The 17,838-nt window shown below is 52.2% G+C and overlaps 1 protein-coding gene across 1 annotated transcript; it reads right to left on the reverse strand.

Moving 5' to 3' along the window:
- Positions 1–673: 673 nt before the first annotated feature.
- KLHDC10 (kelch domain containing 10) lies at positions 674–14,194 on the reverse strand. The gene is made up of 8 exons (XM_078876488.1): positions 13,928–14,194; positions 6,637–6,858; positions 5,582–5,885; positions 4,835–4,919; positions 4,009–4,075; positions 3,856–3,903; positions 3,206–3,345; positions 674–1,897 (listed from the first exon to the last, which is right to left on the reverse strand). The coding sequence occupies exons 1-8, from the start codon at positions 13,992–13,994 to the stop codon at positions 1,682–1,684; spliced, it is 1,149 nt and encodes a 382-aa protein (XP_078732614.1). The 5' UTR covers positions 13,995–14,194; the 3' UTR covers positions 674–1,681.
- Positions 14,195–17,838: the final 3,644 nt, after the last annotated feature.

The raw sequence follows: 17,838 nt of genomic DNA on the forward strand, positions 1-17,838 counted from the left end.
TACTATTGACGCGCACACCTTGTGTCTGTATGTATATATGTACACGCGCACATCACACAGCCATTAAATAATGAGTTCGTTAATTATAATCGCAGCTCAATTAAATCAAAACCATGCAACACGACACTGACCCTAGGCTCCACTACTCCTCCTCTTCCTCCTGCTCTTCTCTTACCAATTTTTCCACTGGCACATCCGAGCCGAGCCAGCACGGGTCCCTCGCAGCACCGGTGGTTTTTCCACCGGCTATTTGCAGAGCCGAGCCGGAACCAAAGCATGCTACAACGGGCTCACAACAACTTAGATGCGGTGCGCCCATAACAGGACAAATGGCTTGGAGCGACATCCGAATCTGGCTAGGGGCAAAGTAGGGCCGTGACGTCGTTTGGTGAACTCAAAAGACGTGTCGCCTCATCATTTGCACGGGGCTCTCGGCTCCTGCAGTGGAAAAACAACGCTGGCGCCTCCTGAGCCGCACGCTGGGCCAGCTTGGCCCTGCCCTGGTGCGGCTCGGTTGTGCAGTGGAAAAGGCATGCTGGAGACGGTGGAGCAGTGGGAAGGAGCGTCCGGGAAGCGTGGGGGAAGCACAGGAAGCGTTAGGAAGCACGGCGGTCTCTGTGGCGGGGATCTCTGCCCCCCCCAGCCCCCCACTTCTCCCATGGCTGCCCACCACCCCCCCCCCCCCACACTCTTCGATCGCCTGTTTTGGTTTTAAAATCAAATCTACATGCGTAGTCACAATTCACCTTCTCCCTCCCTTCCCGAAAAGTGCAAAAGAAATTTTAAAAAGTCTAAACCATCACTTTAACGACGACGACAACGCTCCTCGACTGCCAAATTACTCCTTCTCTCCGCTCACCACTCGCCCCACTATTGAGTGAAGCTGGTTCCACACCCGAGCGATCGGCTATGCAACCGAACTGCTCTGGAAATGACACGGATCGATCAGCGTCCGAAGCCGCTTTGTCCACGTCTGGGTGAGAAGTTGCGCGACGAGGACTTTCAACAGCTTCAGACAATCAGGATCCTAATGGCGGATCGACCAATCGCTGCTCGCGAATGTGTGGCACAAGGCTAAACGCGTCGCTACATACTGGATTCGGTCTTTACTGCGAGAAACAGAGTTGCAGAGATGTCCACACGTCAGCGGTTCCGTTGCACACGAGGACCCAACCGAGTTGCAGCAACTCATCGCTCAGGTGTGGAGCTGGCTTAACGCACACACAACAACACTCCCCCCCGCCCACCATCCTACACCCCACGGTAGCGCCCCCTATGCTCACCGGGCGGGTGAGCGAGTGGGCGAGTTCACGGGTCGCCCACCCCGTGACTCGCCCACCCACTCCCTGCCCAGCTCCCTCCATCCCGGCGAGTGGTGAAGTGGACGCTTGAGTGGGGCGAGCGGGTGAATGAGCGGGCGAGCGAATAGACAAATTCATGTGTCACACAGCCTGCCATTGCGTGTCTCCCCTCCTCACCTCATTGTACACCCGTCTCCTCGCCTCCTCACCCAGTGAGTTGGTGAGCAAATGGGTGAGTGGGAATGTTCACGGGTCACTGCAGACTGGTTTGTGTGCGTCCCATCTCATCCCCTCCACCCCGCCCTCCCACTTTCCTGGCTCGCTCGCTCGGCAGGAAAGTGGGCGAGCGGGCGAGCAAGCGAGCGAGCGAGCGGGAGAGTTCACGTGTCGCGCAGGCGATCGATGAGCTGCCAGCTGAGTCCGAGCTGCAGCAGGTGGCGTGGGGAGGCGTGGGCGAGGCACGGCGCACTGGCGAGCAGCCGCTCCCAGCACAGCTCCAGCAGGCTGGGCGCCGTGAGCCAGGCGCGGTACAGCGACGGCGTACGCCGGTTCTCCTGGATGCTCACCACACCGCCGTGCACGTACATGCAGCCAGCCTGCACACGTGCGCACACGCACGGGGGACGCGTGGATATGAGACACAAATGCACAAAGATAAATATCTCCTTCCTATCTTGATTTGAAGCTTTCGTGACTGCAGGAATCCATACACTTTGGTTCTTCCGGTAAAGTCACGTAGGTATAAAATGAAATAAAATAGATCACGACGTTTCAGGCGCAACACAAGCGTCTGTCAGCAGACTGTTTCCACTCGCACTTCTGATTTAGATGCTTTGTGGGGCCAGCATAGCACGGTTTGGTTCCACCAGCTCAGTTGGGCTCAGTAAAATGAACCTTATGGCGGTACCCCGGGGTGCTGTAGTACCCCGGCTCTCGCATAATGTCCGTGATGCAGTAATTTTTAGTCTCTTGATGGTCGGCGATGCGGCAATCGACTCATCTCGACGAGCTGTACTCACGATGCTCCACTACGGTGCGTACGAGCCTTCAGGGTTTCAGCGCAATCGTCCTCGCTGCGTTTCGACATCGTGGAGTAGCACTGATTTCAGATTGATTGGTACCCCAGTCGCGGACTTAAGTACTCCCCTGTAAAAATCGTGTCCCAGAAATAAAATATTTTATTGTCTCGGCCATTTTGTATTATTTGGTACCCCGGGGTACCGCCATAAGGATCAAATGCCAGTGTTTTTTATCGATTTATTTTTGCCTCTGGTCAAAACCATTGGGCAATGCAACCCGGTTACCACGGCTCCAACTAAACACGAACAAAATAATCCAAGGTCCACCCGTGCCGTGCTGGCTTCATCCCGACCTCGTCCTGGCCCCGTGCTGGCACGGTTCGGGTGTGCGAGTGGAAAACGAGTCAAATAATTTTTTGCGTAGCCCTTAACAGAATGTTTGGGAAATCGCTGGTTGCACCCATTTACACGTACATACACATATTGAGACATACAGGGTTAGGTGCCACGTTGCTTTTAGTCCACAGCAAGGAAAGGGATGGTCGGTATTGGTTAGGTTAGTGTTAGATTTATGGTTAGGGTTAGGATAGGATTAAGAGTGAGGTTATGTTTGAGCTATGTTAGAGGTAAGAGTTAGGTTAGAATTTGGTTATGGTTAACAGTTAGGTTAAAGTTACGCTCGGGTAAGTTTATGATTAAGAATAAGGTTCGGATTAATTTATGGTTGAGTGTTAGCTTTTGGTTCATGTAGGATTAAGAGTTATGTTAGGATTAGATTAGAGTTAAGAATTAGGTTAGGGTTAAATTAGGGTTAGGTTATGGTTAAGGTTCAGTGCCACGTGGCGTTTGATCCACGGCAATGTGACGGATGGGCGGGGAGTTTACCGGCGTGACAGCAGCACAGTGGAAGTACGCCGGCTCGGGCATCTCCGCGGGCAGCTTTGTCCACTGGAAGGACCCCAGATTCAGCCGCCACAGGTCACCAAAGATTCTCTCTCCATCATAGCCTCCACAGATGAACACGTCTGGGACAAAGACAAAGATCCCACTTATAGCCACGCAGACTGCTGGGGCAAGTGTTGTTCGTGAGTAGTGTCTGGCGCACAAAGACACACGTACGTACGCTCAGGCAGACAGGCACACGGACAGACAGCCAGAGACATACGGATAGACACACATGATAGACTCACAGAAACAGACGTACAGGCAGGTGTTAATTTCTCACCGAATATTCTCCGGGTCGCTGGTAGACCAGAGTAGGTGATCATTACCACGACGGCAGAGTGGCCATGCACTCGTGCACTACTGGAGGAAGGCCTCCCCACACGGTGTGGGTCACGGTGATTTTATGGCCATACTTCACCAGGCTAGTCAGTGCGGCTTGGTGAAGGTGTGCCATGCTGGCTTTAATTGGTGCTTGCTAACAACACTAGCCCCATCAGCCTGTTAAAGGCTATGGGGGGATCTTAGTCTTAGTTTGCAGTTGGTGTTGGTGGCAATGTGGTGGTGACACCTCGGCACAACGGTGGCCGTACCTTTGCCGATCTGCACGCAGCTGTGGCATCGCCTGGCAGCCGGGAATCCTGGTGGCACACGGACACACCGTCACACACTCACGTCATCACCTCACCTCAAGCTACCGTTGCCACAAACCAAACTGAAGGTGTGCTACGGAGAAGTGAGCTCACCGATCTTATCATGAGGCTTGGTCATGATCTCCTCCCACATGTTGTTTTCCAGATTGTAGGCGTTGATCTGCAGACATGGACACACACGTGCAGATAACACAAAGACAAGACCTCCCATATAGATGTAGCCACTGTTGGGGCAAGTGCTGGCCAGCACCACGCCCGAATGATGATGTTTACACACCGCACCAGGTACTCATTTAAGGCTGAATTGAACCTTATGGCGGTACCCCGGGGTACCACAGTACCTCGGCTCTCGCATCAAGTCCGTGATGCAGTCATTTTTAGTCTGTTGATGGTCGGCGACGCGGCCATCGACTCATCTCGACGAGCTGTGCACGATGCACCACCACGGTGCGTACGAGCATTCAGGGTTTCAGCGCAATCGTCCTCGCTGCGTTTCGACATAGCGGAGTAGCACTGATGTCGGATTGATTGGTACCCCAGTCGCAGAGCTTAGTACACCCCTGGAAAAAATAGTGTCCCAGAATTAAAATATTTAATTGCCTCGGTTATTTTGTACTATTTGGTACCCCGGGGTACTGCCATAAGGATCAATTGATCTTAGGGGAGGCCCAGGACCGGTTCAAATATTTACCACTGATGTTGGCTATCAGAGGGCAGAAAACTCGGGTCACCGGGTTCGAAGTGCAGTGCGCCAACTACTACGCCACCGCTCCCCAAGCAGACACATGGGCACACATTTATTAGAAAACACACGAACACAGTGGGGACAGTGGGGAGGTGGAGGGCGGTGAGGGGCCAGTGAGAGGGCGGTGGTGGTGAGGAGGTGACGAGGCGGAGGAAGAGGAGGTGGCGTGCTCACCTTGTCGAGGGGGTAGGCCATCCACGAGGTGCCCCCCCCCAGCACGTAGATCCTCGTGTCGTCATGCGCAATCTCGTGCCGGTACCTGCAGCACAACGCGAGCGACACAAACGAGGGGAACACAAAATCAGCAACACAACACGAGCAGCACAACGCGAGCTACACCACACTAGCAACACGACACGGGCACTAGAAATACAATAAAAGCAACAATGCTAGGAACACATCATAGGCAACACAACGCTACTGGCTCTAACCCCCAACACCAACCACACACCACAATCCCCACTTCTTTGCCAGGCATCTCGTCTCAGCCAGGACACGGCTCGCCATCCAAAGCCAAAGATTGCCTGTATAGCCTCAACAGATTTTTCTGGCAAGTGCTGTTAGCGAGCAACTATGAAGGCCAGCACGGCACATGAGGGGGTGGGTGGCCAGCACCATACCCGGCCGCCTTTGTCTCCCCAGTGTAAATGTTTACACACCAAAGCAGGTACTCATTTGAGGCCGAGTCAACCTTTGGGAGGCCGAAGAGCAGTTCAGATAATCGTCAACGGTGTTGGCCGTGAGCGGGAATCGTACTCGGGTCGCCAGATCCGTAGTGCAGCGCGCTTACCGCTACAGTACAGCTCCCCACTCACCCACACACCATGCTCGCCACGCTCACCCCTCTACTTTCCCACACAGCCCAGCCCCCCCCTTACCGCCAGACCCCCACGCCTGACCATCGCCACCGGCGGCGCTCACCTCTCGCCGGGCATCTCGTCTCGGCCGTTGCAGGGCTCCAGCTTGACCCACTCGTGCGTGCCGAGGTCGAGGCGGTGCAGGTCGGTGTTGTACACGTAGCCCGTGGTGCCGCCGAACACGTACAGGGCGCCGTGGATGATGGCCATGGCCTGCCCGTAGATCTTGCTGGGCTTGCGCCCGCGGCTCGGAAGCCGCGTCCAGCAGCGCGAGCGCAGGTTGCACACGTTCACGTCGTTGCCGCTGCTCTCGCCAAACGGCACGCCCGTGCCGCCGAACGTCAGCAGGCTGCTGCCATGCAGGACGACTGCACACGTCGACGCAGAAAAATTAACCCGTAAAAACAAAGTTTTTCACTATAAATCCTTTATATGCGTGGCATCGGGGCGGCTAGAGTCCTCTCGTCCTCTGGCTTGAGATGGCTGCCACCTATGGGTCAGATGATTGTGTGCCAGCATTAACCAATTGGTAAATAAGTATTTAAATTTTTTTCCCTAAACAGTGTAACATTTTGGAAAACATTTTTCACGAAAATTCATTGTCACGCACAACGAGTCTGTGTGCAAAATGTCAGCTCGATTGGATCACGGGAAGTGGGTTAAAACACGACCGAAAGATTTGCACGGTTCTAAGCAAGCAAGCAAGCGAACTTAATATAAAGGATTTAAAAAGACAGAACATCCCCAATTGCCCCCCGCCGTACAGCGTTGGCAGACTTTTGGGGCAAATTCTGTTTTTTAGCGACCGCCACCGATGGAGGCCGGCACAGCACGCGAGTCTTTGTCTCCCGAGTGGCGACATTTACACACCGCTGCACCAGGTACTCATTTGAGGCCGAGTCGACCTAGGGGACTCCCATTACCGGTTCAGATAATCCTCACTCACACACACACCAGGCATCAGCAGGCTGTTGCCATATAGGACCATTACACACACACACACAAAATACACGCAGCCTCCCGCAGGCCGGCCGCCTAACCCAAGGCGGCAGTGGTAGCCGTCAACACTCCCTGCCACCCGCCCGCCCCCCCCCTCCCCTGCTCTCACTCCTCACTCACCGGACATGGAGGCGAGCTCCTTGGGGGTGTAGCCGTCGGTGGGCACGCGGTGCCACGTGCCCGTCGCCAGGTGGTAGCGCCACAGCTCGCGGAACAGGGGATACTCAGCGTTCCCAGGCCCTCCCGACTCGTCAAAGTCCGGGTTGTAGCCCCCGAACACGTAGAGGTTCGCGCTGTCCGCGATGCAGCGGTGACCGCTCCTAGCGGGGGGCTCGGGTTCACCTGGGGGGTGGGGGAGGGGGCGGTGGACGAAAGGGGGGCGGTTTTGGGGTTCACAGCGGATGAAGAGTTGGGGGTGAAGAGTGGGGTTAGAATGAAACGTGGAGTCAGAATTGTGATGAGGGCTTAAGCGAGAGGTCAGGTTAGAGGTGAGGTGAGGAATTTGGACAGCTTCGGTGTGTTAAGGTGAGCAGTGGGGCTTTGTATGGAGGGTTGGGTGAAGAATGGGGTTGTGGCGAGGAGTGGGGTCATGGTGAAGAGTGGGGTCGTGGTGAGGAGTGAGGTTATGGTGAAGTGGGGTCATGGTAAGGAGTAGGATCATAGTGAGGAGTGGGGTCGTGGTGAAAAGTGGGGTCGTGGTGAAGAGTGGGGTCATGGTGAAGAGTGGGGTTGCAGTGAGGAGTGGGGTCATGGTAAAGAGTAGGGTTGTAGTAAGGAGTGGGGTTATGGTGAAGTGGGGTCATGGTAAGCAGTAAGATCATAGTGAGGAGTGGGGTCATGGTGAAGAGTGGGGTCGTAGTAAGGAGTGAGGTTTTGGTGCAGAGTGGGGTTATGGAGTTTGCAGGAATTGTGGTTTTTATGTTTGTATAAAAATTTACACTAGGTTTGCAATCGTGTTTAGAGGCAGATCTTCGTCATTTTATTAACATTATTTTTTTACTTGTTTACCCTCGCATAACGATAATGAAATTCATGTTATGGGCTAGGTTAGGTATTTGGCTTAGGGCTTAGGATTAAGGGTACGTTCATGAGTTGGGTTTATGGGGTACACTAATGCTTGGCCTATATCTTAAGCTATGAGCTGTGTCTGGGCTGTGTCCAAGTTATATGCTGCATCAGGGCTTCAGGCTATGTCCAGCTATGGGCTGTGTCAGAGCTGCGTGCATCTCTCTACACCAGATGGATCTGCACAGGGAGCAGCAGGAAATAATGGAGGCAGTTTCACTCACAGACGGAAAACGAGCAACGAGCACCGCCTCTCCGCAGCATTGCACCACCTCCCTGGCCGCGACGCCAACGCCGGTTAACCGAACCGCCAAAGGACACGGCAAACAAACGCGGAGGTCTTTTGCCGGACCAATCGGCCGCTGATCACATGGGCCATCAAAGACCGCCACCCAAGGAGGAGTGGCGTTGCCGCTGTTTTCAAGCGGGCGGCTCAACTAACCGTGTTGCTGGCGATTGTGGCGATGGCCGTAGCGTTGATGGTTCGTTCGCCGCTTGTTGGAGAGATTCGCGATTCAAATCCAGTGGGCGAACCTGATTAATGCTGTTATTTTTATGATCATTCCACATGGTATAGGTGAGAGACGGGTACAGCAAGGCCTTTATGTACAGTCCTTATGTCAATCCACTGCTGAATGAAGTTCCGTTTGGAAAGTCTCAGAAAAATGGTCAAAGAAGACGACCTCCAATATGATTGGAACCAAACAGTGCAAGAAGGATAGAGCATCCACGACTTCTTTTACACTGCACAACCGAGCCACGTTGGCCGTGCCGAACCGGCCCGGCGTGGCTCAGAAGGCGCAAGGTTGTTTTTCCACAGCAGTGAGCCGAGCTGAGGTGCCAATGTCACACGTAATGAACGAGTGGGAACACATACAGATGACGCGGTGACGTCGTCCTCAGTGGACTGACATCCCACCAATTGAATGCGTCAAAAACCCCCCACCCCTGGCCCTGCTTGGCCCCGAGCCAGATTCAGACGTCTTCTTGTGAGGCCAGTGTAGCATGGTTTGGTCCTGGCTCGGCTCGGCAAACAGCTAGTTGAAAACCACCCCTACCACGAGGGACCCGTTCTGGCTTGGCTCAGATGTGCCAATCGAGAAGGGGTATATAAGGCTTCAGCCGGGTCCACACCTGAACGATCAGTTGTGCAACAATGATGTCTCTACACCTGCCCTTGTGCTGGCTTGTTCCAAACACCTCGCCCACATTTGCCACAACCAATCACAGTTCGCAAACGTGCAGCACGTTGCTACAAATCGCTGAGCTAAAAAGCAGAGTCTGTCTCGACCGGGAGCAACCGATCATGGGAATTGTTGTAGAGACATCCACACAAGCAATTCAGTGGCACAACCGATCGCCGGAGGTGTGGAGCCGGCTTTAAGTGGGAGGAACTCCAGGTAATGAGTGGAGGCACTCGGTGGGTTGTCCGACGTTTCAGTGACACGGGCCGGGGCTACGTAGGTAAGAGAAGCGGCGAGCGGAAGAGACCAGGCGAGCACCAGGCCTCTTGCTCACCACCGCTCATCGTCAGCAAGGCTCACCTTGATACAAAAACCTGTTAGGGACATGCAGACTGGGGTCGCGCTCCTTAGCAGCCCCGATTCCCATAATCTTCTCGCAGCCTGCCGTGATATAACGCAACGCGGGCGATGGCTTTAGTGGCGGTTGGGTGGCGGCGGTGGCGACACGCTCGCGGTGAAAGCGCGGTTAAAGCTGTGGCGCCAGAGGCGGTGGGGTAAACCGCGGCGGTGCTCGGGATAAACAACCGCCGTCGCCCCTGCCAACTAGCAGGGGCGACGGCGGTTGCAGATAGCATTGGAAATATATAACAGGTGACATTTCAGGCAATGGCACTTGTTCACGAGCTATAAAGGGGCACTGCTCAAAATGTCGCCTATCCTATAGAAACGTGGCCCATATTTCTTCAATTGGTTTGGATGTTAAAAGCTCTTCTTGCTTTACCGGTAACAGCACACAATAAACACGTCCAGAGCAATAAACAAAATTAGTATTTAACTCTTCAACTGAGTAGCGCAAGAAGTTGCCGCAGTGGAGTAATGGCAAGCATTGCAGAGGTCGACATTTGGGTTCCATCTCCTGGTGAGGCAGTTTAAAAAATGTCGTACATGTCTTAAATCAGTGCATCCGTTATTAAAATGACACTGGAAAGGGTTACTGGTCGTTTACTTTTGGAACCGGTGACCGATTCTGAAAATGGTTACCGGTTATCATTTAGCAGCCCTAATATATACGATAGCTGACGTTTCAGGCCATGCTCTGTCTTCATGAAGAAGGGCCATTATCCAAGACGTCACCTCTCATACAATGTATCCTTTGGCCAGTGTTTTATGATTGACAGGTACAATGAGTTTTTGTTATTTGCGTTTGTGCACTCCTGACAACTGTGTTATCACCAAATATATGTTTTTATTTTGCAGATGTATTTGGGTCGTTGAATAATTTCCCATCCCAAGGTAAAACAATCAAGGTGGTGCAGCCCTGAAATTGCCTGCCTACTCAAGCCACGAGAGAGCCCCTCCCCTGAGGATATGCTTGGCCTACTCTTCCACGCTGACAAGACATCTTTGAAGAGGTAGGAATACCCACCCTTTACCCCACCACACACGCCCTGCCGATTAACTTACCGTAGTGCAACCTTTTACACTGCTGTTTGGTGGACAGATGCAGGGGGGAGAGGGCATTACGAAACTTGCAGCATAGTACACTATGAGACCTCCTTTACCAGTGGCAAAATATAGTAATAGGTTTTTACCCTTTCATCTGGTACAAAAACTGACACCTTTATACAAGGGATCATGTTTGCAATAACCACAACACAAGCAGTCAAAATGCAAACAAAAAGAAACAACTCTGATAATGATATGGACCCCTTTTCATCTGGTCCAACACCAATGGAGACTAGGCTCTAAGAAAAGCTGTCTCGGGTGTGGACCAATCAACGTCAAGGACAGTGCATATCATTATCATTATCAAAGTTGTTTCTTTTTGTTTGCATTTTGACTGCTTGTGTTGTGGTTATTGCAAACATGATCCCTTGTATAAAGGTGTCAGTTTTTGTACCAGATGAAAGGGTAAATACCTATTACTATTGCAGCATAGTTTCAACTGCCGCACCAGGAGATTGAATCAAACCGGTGACCTCTGATTTGCAAGTCCACCGCGCAAACCATGACACCACGTCACATTCCCAGTTTTTTTTCCATTACCTAATTTTGGCACCGACTAAAATGTATTTTCATGTTGCAAAATGAAACGTTACCTTCTTGAAATCGTGAGTACGGTAATTTAGCTAAAAATGTATATTAATATAAATTAGAAATGCTATGCAATAGTTGAAGCCAACTCATGGGGCTATGCGTTACACTCAAACTGCAACAAAAACGTGTTCGAAACGGACAAATACTTTTGGTCTTAAAACCCCGAAAAAATTCTCAATGAGAACGTTTACATATTTCTAATTCTTCCAAACATTATTGTTATTTAAATTCCAATTGGAAGCTAAACCACACACCAGATTCTCAGTACACATGACCGAACGTGCCTTCATGGGCCGCCAAGGATCACGTGACGGCCACTGAACCACCGAGCGTGTAATCAGACTCGGTATGCAGTGCAAATGCCGAGTCGAATTATTATTATGATGCGTTAAACGTTATTTTCATAAGCAACTCGTATATTGATTTTTAAAAAATGTATACAACACCCAGAACGCAGAGCAATAATCCGCTAAAATGTTGTTACCAGGGTCGACAATATTTCACCCCCCTAGATTTGAAGTTTTCGTGACTGCAAGGGTCCATACTCTTTGGTTTTTTCGGTAAAGTCACGTAGGAAAATAAATTGAATAAAATTACGACGTTTCGGAGGCAACACAAGCTTCCGTCTTCAGGTGGCACCGTCACAGGAGAATTACTGTATCACGTGATACGCCACCTGAAGACGGAAGCTTGTGTTGCCTCCGAAACATCGTGATTTAATTTATTTTAATTTTATTTTTTACCCAATGAGTGCCACAAAGATGCTACTTGCAGTGACGTATAAACATCGTCTGCGGGACCCTTTCAAATGTGTTGGGGCCTCTTGTGGCCACCGCGGGCCGTATGCACTGCAGCGTTGGGCTCTCTGTGTGTGGAGGGATAATGAACGCTGACGATTCCCTCTTGAGCAACCTGGCTGGTTTAACCAGGGTTTGATTTCCCAATCAATATTTTCTGGGTCGCTGGGAGACTGGAGGAGGAGGTGGCACGCGACTAATGCTGTAAGAAGAACCACAGCCACAGCAAGGGGTATGGACACTGGATGTATAATGGATATGCCAGGGGAGGAAATATATTCTGAGTTGCCAAACTTGGCAGACCCAGCTGAAATGAGGCCTTGGAATTAATTGTCGTTTGCGAGAGGCTTTCATCAAGAGTGGATTGTTCATGGCTGATGATGATAATGGAGATAACCCCTATGACAACTATATCCCTAAACCTAAATGTTATCGTTAACTGTAGCCCTGATGTCACGAGTACTATCACTCACTAGCAAGTATCCATGACTAGGAACATATTCTGAACTCAGGAAATTGGTATGATCTTCTTTCACGTTCAGTTCATGTTTCCGTTTTAATGTCACCCAAAAATAATTGAACTGGTAATGTATAACGCAAACAACACCGTCCCACAGCCTCAACACCAATAACATCTGTCACGTTATGATGTTCGCCCATCCAAGCAACCTTTACAGGCTCAAACATTCTTAAATCCTGGGAGATTCAATGAATCAGTCACGGGCCAAAGAAAATTAATGTGACGTTACCGTCAACATGGAGCACGTGAAGGTCACTAAAAGTCAGTTGCAATGAATATCTTCAGTGCCATTTCCCTTAATTCCCTCTGAGTTTCAAATGTAAGCGACGAGGGGTACATTTAAATCAATGTTATGCAAATTGACCCTCGTTTTTCACAACACGTTTAAAAGTCAAAACAACGCAGTCTAGGAGTGTAGTAGGGTGGCCAACTTTTCCACTCATGTTTTGACCAAACCGGATATATTTATCCGTTAGCCTTGGTCTATTATCAACACTGCAGTATTGTGTTAAGGTCAACACAATGCCACATCAGATCTCGGCGCAAATTAATTCCTGCCAACCGAACACTGATGCCAATTCTCGAACTGTCCCGTGCCAAACACCAACTTGTGGCAAGCAACGCGAGTGTGTAACCATGAGTAGCAATCTCTCAAGACCCCAAAAACCACCCCCCCTCGGGAACCCCCGAAACCCGAGAAACCTGAGTCATCGAGACCCGTGAAATATCTGCCACCTCAAAACACCACAAACCCTACGTTTCCGGAAAACAGATATCCCAAGACCCCTGGACCACCGACACAGTAATCCCAGTGATATGATGACCCCAGAAACCCACAGATTACCAGGACCCCTGAAACGAACCTACTTTAGCAGGTAAGGCACACTGAGATATAGAGCTCGTTTTCATAAGCGACCGGGCCTCAAATGATAGCCTTATCACGTTGCAATGAATAGCAGCCAAAAATGTGCAGAGGGGGAAAAACTGGAGGACCCAGAGAACAATCCACGCGACCACGGGGAGAACACGCAAACTCCAATTATACAGCAGCAGGCGCCAGGGTCGGGATCGAACCCACGACCTCCTGTATATCAGGCGAGGTAGTTAACATCTCCTAGCCACAATCAGAGACCCTGGGGATCTAAAGATGCGAGAGTTCCCAAAGTACCGCAGACACTCCGTGCTCGCAAACCCCAATGACCGCATGAATCCCATGGTTCCAAGCAACCACGGAATCCCTAGGGACCTCAAAATCCCATAACCCCCCCAAATAATCCAAGAACCAAAGACCCCGAATACCCGGAGCCAACAAGGACCCTAAACCATGAGCTTCTCACGGTTTGCAAAGCCCCCAACGTAGCCAAGGGTCACAGGGACCCACGAAAACCGCCACATTGGACCCCTGAAAACCCCCCTAGAGTGGTCCACCCACCCACCCCGGTCCCCTAGAAATCCCCCCACAAGTGGTCCACCCACCCCCACAGTGGTCACCTGAAAACCCCCCACAGTGGTCCCACCCACCCACCCCCACAGTGGTCACTGAAAACCCCCCACAGTGGTCCCTCCACCCACAGTGGTCACCTGAAAACCCTCCACAGTGGTCCTTCCACCCACCCACCCACCCCCACAGTGGTCACCTGAAAACCCCCCACAGTGGTCCCTCCACCCACCCACCCACCCACCCCCGCCTCGCTCGCTCGCTCGCTCCCCGCAACCACCTCGGGCCCTCTCGCCCAGGCCTTACGCACCTGCCGCGCCGAAAGGCCCCCACCCGGGCAGCCGCACGAAGCCGCTGATCGGCGGCGCCTCGGCCATGTCGGCGCGGGGGATCTCGGCGATTTCAGTGTCTCGCGGGGGTGGTGGTGGTGGGGGGGGGGGGTTGTTGGTGGTGGTGGTAGTGGTGGTGTGGGGGGGTAGTCTCAGGAAGGGGGTGGGGGGCCGCCGATAGTGAGGACCCCCGAAATGTCGCGGTGCCTCCTGCCCCGCGCACAATGGCCAGGCCGGGGCGGTTGGGCGAGCGAGCGGGGGAGGGGAAGGGAGGTGGTGGGGGGGCGGCGAGGGGGGAGGAGCCAACAGGACGTAGGCGTTCAACGTCATTAAAAACACGCGACGTCGATGTTTAGTCGTGCGCCATCTTGCTAAGGGGAGACCCGCGCCGCGCGCGCGTTTCCCGGTGTGTGGGGTCACGAGAGTCTACGCCGGGGTCCGACGCGCGTGGCGATGACGTCGCGTGAAACGTCGTCGCCGGCGTTTTGTTCGTTCCCCCGAGCCAAGATGGCCGCCGCGGAGTCATCCGTTGGCGTGGGGGGAGGGTGGAGCACGTGACCGGCCCGACAGAGTCTTGATGACGAGACATGAAACAAAGACAAAGACCCCCCCCGTGTAGCCTGTGGCAGACTGTAGGGGCAAGTGCTGTTAGTGAGCACCTATGAAGGCCGGCACGGCACGCGAGAAGGTGGATGGTCAACACCACACCCGGCCGTCTTTGTCTCCCCCAGTTGCGATGTTTACACATCGCACCGGGTGCTCATTTGAGGCCGAGTCGACCTAGGGGGGGGGGGCCCGGGACCGATTCGGATAACACTGATCAACACACTTTGTCTGGCATAATGTATTCCAACGGTTTTAAGGTAATTTTGGGGTGTTTATTCCAAATCTGGCATCAGTTTTTGTCTATCACATCAGGTTTTTTAGATATCAAATATTGCATTTTCAATAAAAACTGCAGAAGAAAAATATTAAATAAATGTGGATATCTACATAAAATGATATTATAAACACACTGTCCTAAAAATACAGCACCATATTTTAACACTAAAGCAGTCACTGACTCGCAACAACTTGCAATCATAAGTGACAGAGTTAATTTGGGGTAAAATCAATGAAAATGGGGTATGCCGATAGCATAAAAATGAGATGTGATAGAGCAAATCTGAGATCAGATTTGGAATCAGCACCCTGAAATTAGTCTAAAACAACTGCAAAAGTCCAGGCCAGAATTTTGTTGTTGTTGACCAGTGTAATCGTCACCGGTGCTGATGGCCGTCAGCCGGTTTGCACGAGGTCGTGGGTTCGATCCTGAGACCCTGACGCCTGCATTATCTGGAGTTCGTGTGTTCTCACCGTGGTCGCGTGGCATTTTCTCCCGAGTCCTCCGGGTTTCCACTCCACGTTTAGAAGCATGCGTTTGGATTTGGCAATCGCTATAAATTCCCACTTAATAAGTCATTTCGATGAGCTTATGTGTTGCCACGTCGCCTCTGTACAAGAGCTAGATAGCTCAGTAGGCTTGACCTGTTAAGTAAACGTTTAGCTTACACAATAGGGCCCTGATGAAAAATATAGTTTGAAAATGTTTCCTAATGAAGGCTTTTATTTGGCAATAATAGTTACCTAATAGTATCAAACACATTCCTGCGGAGGGAGCTGGTAGGAACGTTGGGTTGCTCGGTCAATGGCCAGGGTCAACGGCGGCGTGGTGTATTCCGCAAATATGCCCGACTGTGAGGGCGGGCACAAGCCGGCGTGAGTAGGTTAAACGTTGAGTTTTATAAGGGCACCACGGGGTGACCAGCCCCTCCCCACCCAGCCCCACTCCTCCCCACACTCCCCACCCTCCCCTCCCCACACAGCCCCTCCCTCCCCACCCAGCCCCTCCCCACCCTCCCCTCCCCACCCAGCCCCTCCTCTCCCCACCCTCCCCACCCAGACCCTCCCTCCCCACCCGTCCCCTCCCCACCCAGCCCCTCCCCACCCTCCCCACACAGCCCCTCCACACCCAGCCCCTCTGCCACCCTCCCCACCCAGCCCCTCCCCACCCTCCTCACCCAGCCCCACCCCACCCTCCCCACCCAGCCCCTCCCTCCCCACCCAGCCCCTCCCTGCACGACGGACACAATACTCCCCTTTGGGCTGGTGTAACCAGGAGGTTCCTACCAGTATAAAAATATTAACATTTGCTGGCACATTGCATCATGGGTGGACCTGTTGCAGTGAGGTCAATGGGACACATTTTTAGGCTCATTAATTATACATTCCTAAACACATTCGCATAATAAAACTTGCCTTCAATTATATATAACTGGCTTTACTACCCGGCTTCGCCCGAGACTTGGATTCTTGTCTTGGATGAGTACACGGCCTACGCGGAGGGTGGGGGGGCGTGACGTCAGCAGGCACACTGCGTAACGCTGCCGCATGCGGGTGACATCACAGATGTTACGTCACCGCTCACTTGCCGTGAAAAATATATCCATTATTGCGCCCCCTTCTCCCCCCAAAATACAAAAGTATATTTTTTATACTTTTTGCATTGTGTAGAGTCTGGAAGCTACCCAACACGCCAAATTTGAAGTTTGTTGCATGTTGGGAAGTATGCTAAACATTTCGAACACACACATATTCACAAATTTCCCTTTTATATACAGTATATATAGATACGCTACTTGAGCTATTTGAATGTCGTGTGCTATGACGACGAGCCATTTCCCGAAAGTGTTGTGTGGAAAATTTGCATATGCAGATGACTGTGCCCTGGTACCGCAAGCGGCCCCCTTAAAATACATCAAGTCCACCTTGAACAGCGACCTAAACGCCACTGAGAGATATTTTTGGAAATGGGAGGTTCAAGCCAAACCATGGCAGACCCGTACGTTTGATGATTCGCACCTTCGATTAGCACAGTTTTGCAAAAGTGCGGTGCGAAAACACATTCCTGCGGAGGGAGCTGGTAGGAACGTTGGGTTGCTCGGTCAATGGCCAGGGTTAACGGCGGCGTGGTGTATTCCGCAAATATGGCCGACTGTGAGGGCGGGCACAAGCCGGCGTGAGTAGGTTAAACGTTGAGTTTTATAAGGGCACCACGGGGTGACCAGCCCCTCCCCACCCCTCCCACCCCCCACCCAGCCCCACCCTCTCCACCCTCCCGTTCCCACCCAGCCCCTCCCCACCCTCCCCTCCCCACCCAGCCCCACCCTTCCCACCAGCCCCTCCCCACCCAGCCCTTCCCCACCCTCCCCTCCCCACCCAGCCCCACCCCTGCCACCCCCCACCCAGCCCCTCCCACCCTCTCCTCTCCACCCAGTCCCACCCCTCCCTTTTTTGGATTCACGACGGACGGACGGACACAATAATCCCCTGTGGGCTGATGTAACCAGGAGATTCCTACCAGTATAAGTTCAACATACAGTTGAGGACTCAATGCTCGATTCACAAATACGCAGAGGGCATCATCACAGCGATGCAATCCGCTACTCCTGCCACAATGAGCTGACGCAATTACCTCAATGTAAAATCACAGAAATGTCCTCTACATCGACATCAGCCACGCGTGTGGCACGGTGCAGGGTGGCACAGCGCAGGGTGTCATAGTGTCGAGTCTTCTCTGTTTACTGGCCACTGCCCGAAACGTCGCCGATTTTTTTATGTAATTGTTTCCATGTAAGGCCACACGGGGTCGCATTGGCACGGAACGTGTCCTTCTCCATAGCTGTCAACCCCTTATCAGTGCTGCCTAGCTTATTAGAGACAAATTCAGAGCTTATAAATATCAATGTTCATTCTACAAAGTCATATCGCAGGAGAGAAAGACACATAGACAAAAACAATGTTTTGCCCGTATTGAAACGGCTGTACGCCGTACGGACCTGAAAACTCAATG

This window comes from Lampetra fluviatilis, chromosome 44, assembly GCF_964198595.1.
Source record: "Lampetra fluviatilis chromosome 44, kcLamFluv1.1, whole genome shotgun sequence".
In the NCBI taxonomy this organism is placed as follows: Eukaryota; Metazoa; Chordata; class Hyperoartia; order Petromyzontiformes; family Petromyzontidae; genus Lampetra; species Lampetra fluviatilis.

Bases quoted from the DNA above. Each gene is read 5' to 3' on its own strand.
- KLHDC10 (XM_078876488.1), bottom strand. From the start codon at position 13,994: ATGGCCGAGGCGCCGCCGATCAGCGGCTTCGTGCGGCTGCCCGGGTGG. The intron at 6,859-13,927 runs GTGCGTAAGGCC...CCCACCCCCCAG, and splicing joins GGGGCCTTTCGGCGCGGCAG to GTGAACCCGAGCCCCCCGCT. The intron at 1,898-3,205 runs GTAAACTCCCCG...GCACGTGTGCAG, and splicing joins ACTGTGCTGCTGTCACGCCG to GCTGGCTGCATGTACGTGCA.